General features: G+C 41.4%; 1 protein-coding gene across 1 annotated transcript in view; it reads right to left on the bottom strand.

Annotated features, from left to right (window-relative positions):
- Positions 1-414: 414 nt before the first annotated feature.
- Positions 415-6,000, bottom strand: part of STK10 (serine/threonine kinase 10) — a 141,422-nt gene continuing 135,836 nt past the window's right edge. Inside the window, exon 19 of the mRNA XM_044664452.1 lies at positions 415-1,028. Within this exon, the coding sequence (XP_044520387.1) occupies positions 888-1,028 (141 nt within the window). The 3' untranslated portion in view covers positions 415-887. The remainder of the gene's footprint in view (positions 1,029-6,000) is intronic.

Below are 6,000 nucleotides of genomic sequence, written 5' to 3'. Positions count from 1 at the left end.
CCTGCCTAAGCTTATCAGAACAGCCCAATGACAGCAGGAGTCCCAGCTTATGTTATGAATGGCACAAGCCAATATATACAAAGAATTAAAATGGCACAAAACAGTTGTGAAAAATTCAAGTAGACTCTTCTTCCTTCTGAATATGAGCAATGGCATCCTTTTCCCTCCCTCTACCCACTTGCAAAGTGAAAAGAAATCTGGGATAATCAATTATGGAGCATTCTAAAGACACCAAGCTAGAGAAATCCCACTTTGGCTACATCCTAGGTTTTGTTCAGTTCCAAAATGGCTGGTACAGATGGAATTTCTTTTTCGGGCCTCCTCTTCCAACACAGGCTATGTGAAATAAAGAGGATGGAATAAGTGAAAAAAGAGATCACCTAGAATTACAACAGCAAAGAACCAACTCCTGTGCTCAAAGAGTTGGACCCAAAGGGGCCCATTATATCTAACACTCCAGCCAAAAGCAGAATTAGACTTCCACCCATGAACAAAATTATTACCTCTTGAACAAAAGGAAGGGAATTCTAATCCACACATTATTTGCCCTTGTTCTTGGCCTTCAATCCCACCAATACGCAAAATGAAGATGATTTAGGTCTTCGGGTGAAGCAAATGAATGCTTTGGGTGTCAGATGGCAATGAGTGGAAAAGAATAAGGGAAAGACACAAAACAAAAAATTCATCCACGCTATGACAGAAAAAAAAGCAGGAACCATGGCAATTCTTAGCACAGCTGAAGCAGCACAGTACAGAGTTCTAAAGTTAGGTTGACATTCTAGAAGCACTAGATGTATTAGGCCCTGAGTTACTTGTCCAAAGAGAACAAGAGGGGTAAAGAGGCCTGTCTGCCCTTTGGAAGCCTGTTGCCTCAGACCAGCTGTACTTTAGGAAGCTTCTGAGTTGCCGTATGGGAAAAACTTGGCAGGTTTGTTCGGTGAGTTGGGATTCGGACTCTCAGCCTCTTCACTTATTTTGAAGAACCTCTCCTGCTCCCGTTTCTTCTGGTTCAGGTCATCCTCCAGAGCCTTAGAGAAAGTAGAGATATTAAATGCTTGATGAATGAATGAATGACTGAAAAAAACAACTACATCTGAACACCCAAGAAGGAACAGCACTTCCCCAATAATATCTTAACTCCGTGCCAAAGCCAGAGTTTACACAGCCTTTGCAGAGGTGAATGTTTCAAAACCCTGGGGCCCCTGCCAGAACCCAGAAAGCTTTTATCAGGGTATTCCCCTCCGTGGCCTCATTCATAAGTCACATAACTATGTCCTCCCCATTTCCTTTTCCATTGCTGATTACCCTGACATAGTATAAACAGCACTTCCTTTCCTGTGCCAGATCTAGGCAGCAATTTAAAGGGAACCACAGACTAAGGCTTGGGTAGGGACTGCCAGGAAGCTCAATGCAAACGTTTAAACTGTTGGTATTAAAACAACCAAGCGAGTCAAGAAAAACATGGGAAGGAAAATCAGAAGAGATGTGTCCATTAAGGGAGGGGAGAAGTCGGTTGGATTTAAGTAGCACTCAAGAACTAGTCGGCCTCTGGCAGAAGCAGTTTTAATTGTCCAGGTCAAATCCCATCCCCGCGATCTTCAAGGAGATGTTCAAGCCTAGCCCTCCATGGACCTTTCATTGTACGCTGCTCCTGGAATCCAGGATGGAGCTTAGATTCACACAGGATTTGTTAGGATTTGGCCTGTTACTTGTGCTTCTTTTTCTTGGCTCCTTTCAGTGCTGCTCTAAAGCTTTCCCAACCTCGGAAAGTAGTTCTGTTAACAGAAAAAAGCCACTCCAGTTTGATCTAGTTCCTTCAGTCGAGTTTGATTTTAATTAATTTTCTCCATCTTGAAGCAAGATTAAGATAATATGGAAATACACATTCAGTTGAGAACCAATCCTTTCCCAGCCTGAATGCCTCTTGGCAGAGTATGTGCAGTAGGGTATAGCTTCCTAGCCTAAGATTCCACCAATTTGAAACTGATGTTATTCAGACAAAGGCTGGCTGAGCTCGTGCTGACCTTTGCCATACTGATCCTATATGAACGTCTGCTGAGCAAATAGCTCACACAAACAAGGTTAGAGCAACAGAGCTTAACCTGCTTAAAAGGAAAAAGACTCTCCTCCGTTGGCTTTACAAAATGGGTATCCTTGAACTGGGGAAATGACTCTGAATCGTAGCAAACATTACTACACGGTGGGAAATAGCAAAGCTAAGGAACTCAGGGAAACACAGGAGACTTGTACAAAGTGATGAGGGGGAAGAAGAGCACATACACAGACCCTGACAACCAATAACAGAGCAAAAAAGCTGTCAAACAGATGAATTGTAATGAATACGATCACATAATGCAGATGAACGACCATACTGAAGGCCCCCAAAAGAACATTTTTGTCACCAAAATCAAATGACTCAGGAGCAGTTGGGTAGCTCAGTGGATTGAGAGCCAGGCCTAGATATGGGAGGTCCTAGGTTCAAATCTGGCCTCAGACACTTCCCAGCTGTGTGACCCTGGGCAAGTCACTTGACCCCCATTGCCTAGCCTTCTTCTCTTCTGCCTTGGAGTCATATATTGACTCTAAAATGGAAGGTAAGGGTTTCAAAACAAACAGACAAAAAAGAATGCTTTATTCATTCAGTAAGTAATTTCAGTCCTAGAGAATTGATCATGAAATTCAACTTCTTTCTCTCAGTAGACTGGAGAATGTTGGGATAAAATAAGGAACATGCTGTCAGAAATTATCCTTGTGTTTGGTTTTGCTCAAACATTTTCATTTTTAAAAGGGAAGGTTTAGGGTCAGCTAGGTAGCACAGTGGATACACTGCCAGACCTAGAGACAGAAGGTCCTAGGTTCAAATCTGGCCTCAGACACTTCCTATTTGTGTGACTCCCAATTGCCCAGCCCTTGCCACTTTTCTCTCTGAGAATTTATACTAAAAAAAAAAGGGGGGCGGGGGGTGGGGGGGGAGGCTGAAGCTAAGTGACCACTTCCTGAGCCAACCTGAACTGCCTTGCCCTTACCAGTATTCTGCTTTGGTACCAACACTTTGTATTGATTCTAAGATGGAATGTAAGGATTTTAAAAAGAAAGGAAAGAAAAGATTTGGGAAGAAGAATGGTCAAGGAAATAACTGCAGCATATAAAAAAGGCACCAATACAACATTTTAAAAACAAACTAAAATGAAAGAAAAAAGAAATGTAATTTACTTACAGTGTACTAATTACAAATAAGTTATTTGTCTATCAAAGAAGATTCCTAAAAACATGTATCTAGCAGCAGTGTTAAACCTAAATTAAGCCTCACTAATGGAGGGAGGGAGGTGGCCCAGGGGTTAGAGCACCGAGCTTAGATTCAGGGAGGCCCAAATTCAAATTCAACCTCAGACACATTCTAGCTATGTAATGCTGGGAAAGCCACTTAACCTGTTTGCCTTAACTTACTGGAGAAGGAAATGGCAAACCACTCCAGTATCCTTGCCAAGAAACCCATGAAGAGCACTGACATACTATGATCAATGGGGTCACCAAGAGTTGGACATGACTGAACAACAATAATGCATTGTTGGTAGAGCTATGATTTAGAACAGCTATTCTGGAAAGCAATTTGGGATTATGCAAATAAAGTGACTAAAATATCTGTATCCTTTCACCTAAAGATTCCATTGTTAGGTATTTACTTCTGACAAGGACCAAGGAGGAAAAAAAAAATTCCATATACATTAAAATATTTATAACAGCACTTTTTTGTGGTAATAAAGAATTGGAAACCAAGCAGAAGGTCATCAATTGTAGAATGGCTTAACAAATTGTAGAATCTGATGAAATATTACTGTGGTCTAAAGAAATGCCGCAATCCCTAGAAATACTCAACTCCCCTGACTTTACCTACCCTCTGCCCGTCTGGCTCCTTCTTCTGATTGACTGATTTCTCCCAGAACCTCCATTTTAAGGAAAACTCCCAGCCCAGTCAGGTCTTCTTTCTTACCAAGGTTCCACTTCCAGATTTCCTCTACCATGCCCCTACTTGCCCTCCCTATTTGGCCTTTCTCCATTAGAATTAAGCTCCTTGAAGGCAGAAACTATCTCTCTCTCTCTGCATGTATTTGTATTCCCAGTACCTGATACATATCGATGGAAAATGAAGTAAGCAAAGCCAAGAAAATAATATACATACAACAATAGAAATGGAAAGAATCATCACCATGAAACCATCAAAGCTAATGTTACAAAATTATAAAGAATGAGCTTGGCTCCAGAGAGGAAATATGAGAAGACATATCCCCCATCTCCTTCCTTTGCAGGGGTGTGGGAGGAAGGAGATCTATGGGGGTGGAACACTAGGTTATTTTTGTTTAACGTGTTGATATTTGTTTTACTGATTTTTTTCTTTTTTTTTTTTTTAAAGTTCTTGTAAGGGATGGCTCTCTGGGAAGAAGGGAGAAATCTAGGTGATCTAAAAACAAAAGATATCAATAAAAATCTATTAAGTTCTTTTTTTTTTAACACCAAAGAGTTGCTCATGAACTTAAAAGTAATACAATTTTTTTTAATATTCAGAATTCTATTTCAAACTGACCTTCTTTCCAGTTAGATTCTGACTTACCATATGACTAATGAAAACTGTTTAAATTGCAAATGTCACAGTAAGATAGGAAATCTAACATTATACATGCCAGGAATAGGCAAATAGAGGCAACAGGGCAAATTCACCATCTCCCCTGGGTAAACAATGGTTGCCTAGCTTCTCTGGAGCCCAGTGGAGCATTCTGATGTGAGCATTCAGGAGAAGCAGGTGCTAATGATGACCTGATCAGCATAATTTGTAAACTGTGACTAGCTATCTATCTACACAGACAGACAGACAGACAGACAGACAGACAGACACACACACACACACACACACACACACACAGAGCAAGGTTACAGTGTGCCCTGGCAGGGAAACCTATCATTGCATTATGGGGAATGGAGATTAGTGTCTCTTGTTTTGAGCATCCTTATAAAAAGGTTCTGGGGCAAATAGCCTCACAGTACTAGTTCAGAATATTAGAATGTGGACCCTGGGAGTCTTGAGTGCAAGTCCTGCCACTTCCTAGCTGTGTGATCTCAAATAGGTCATTTAATCTCTCATTCCCTCCTTCCTCCACAACTCTTTCAGAAGAGATTCACATCTACATTGGTAAGGGCTGGACAGCTGGGTGGCACTGTGGTTAGAGCATGGACTTGGAGTTGAGAAGTCCCAAATCCAAATAAATGCAGCCTCAGACACTTAATAGCGGTGTGACCTGGGTAAGTCTCTTTACCTCTCTATGGTTCTGTTTCTTCATCTATAAAAGGGGGATAAGAAGAGTGCTTACCTCCCAGGGTTGTTGGAGGATCAAGTGAGATAATACTTGGAAAGTGCTTTGCCAGCTTCACAGCTCTATACAAATGCCAGCTATTATTATTATTCTAATGCATTCCCCAGTCCCATCCCATTCCATCCAGCTTACATTTATATTGTGCTGCCTTTAAATTTGGAAAGTATTTCTCGTGCATTATTTCATCTGAACTTTTCAAGAAGAGCCTGTGAGGCAGCTAATACAGGTACTATCCTCATTTTGCAGATAAAGGTGAGGCTAAAAGAAGTCACCCGATCAGTAAATGTAAGAGAGAAGATCCAAACTTAGGCCTGCTGACTTGACGTCCACCATTCTCTCTACTGCACAAGGCTGCCTCCAGAACTGAGAAGTGTTAAGATTAAAATTCTCTGGAGACTGTATCTTAATTTATAATTACTTATTAAATAATAAAAAGTGGGCCAGAGAATGGAAAGGCCTACAGCCATGGGTGGTCCACCATTCCCCTAGCAAGCCCCTTCCAAGAGTCAGGCCTACAAATACCTACAGGCTGTGGATTCCCAGGAAAAAGCCCCCTATCTGCCACTGCTGCAATTTATGCTCTTTTTGAAGCCCCTCCGATGAGAGGACTCTGGGCAAGAGATAAAGATCTTCC

Source organism: Gracilinanus agilis, chromosome 2 (assembly GCF_016433145.1).
Source record: "Gracilinanus agilis isolate LMUSP501 chromosome 2, AgileGrace, whole genome shotgun sequence".
Lineage (NCBI taxonomy): Eukaryota > Metazoa > Chordata > Mammalia > Didelphimorphia > Didelphidae > Gracilinanus > Gracilinanus agilis.
This window is presented reverse-complemented; position numbering and strand designations above follow the sequence as displayed.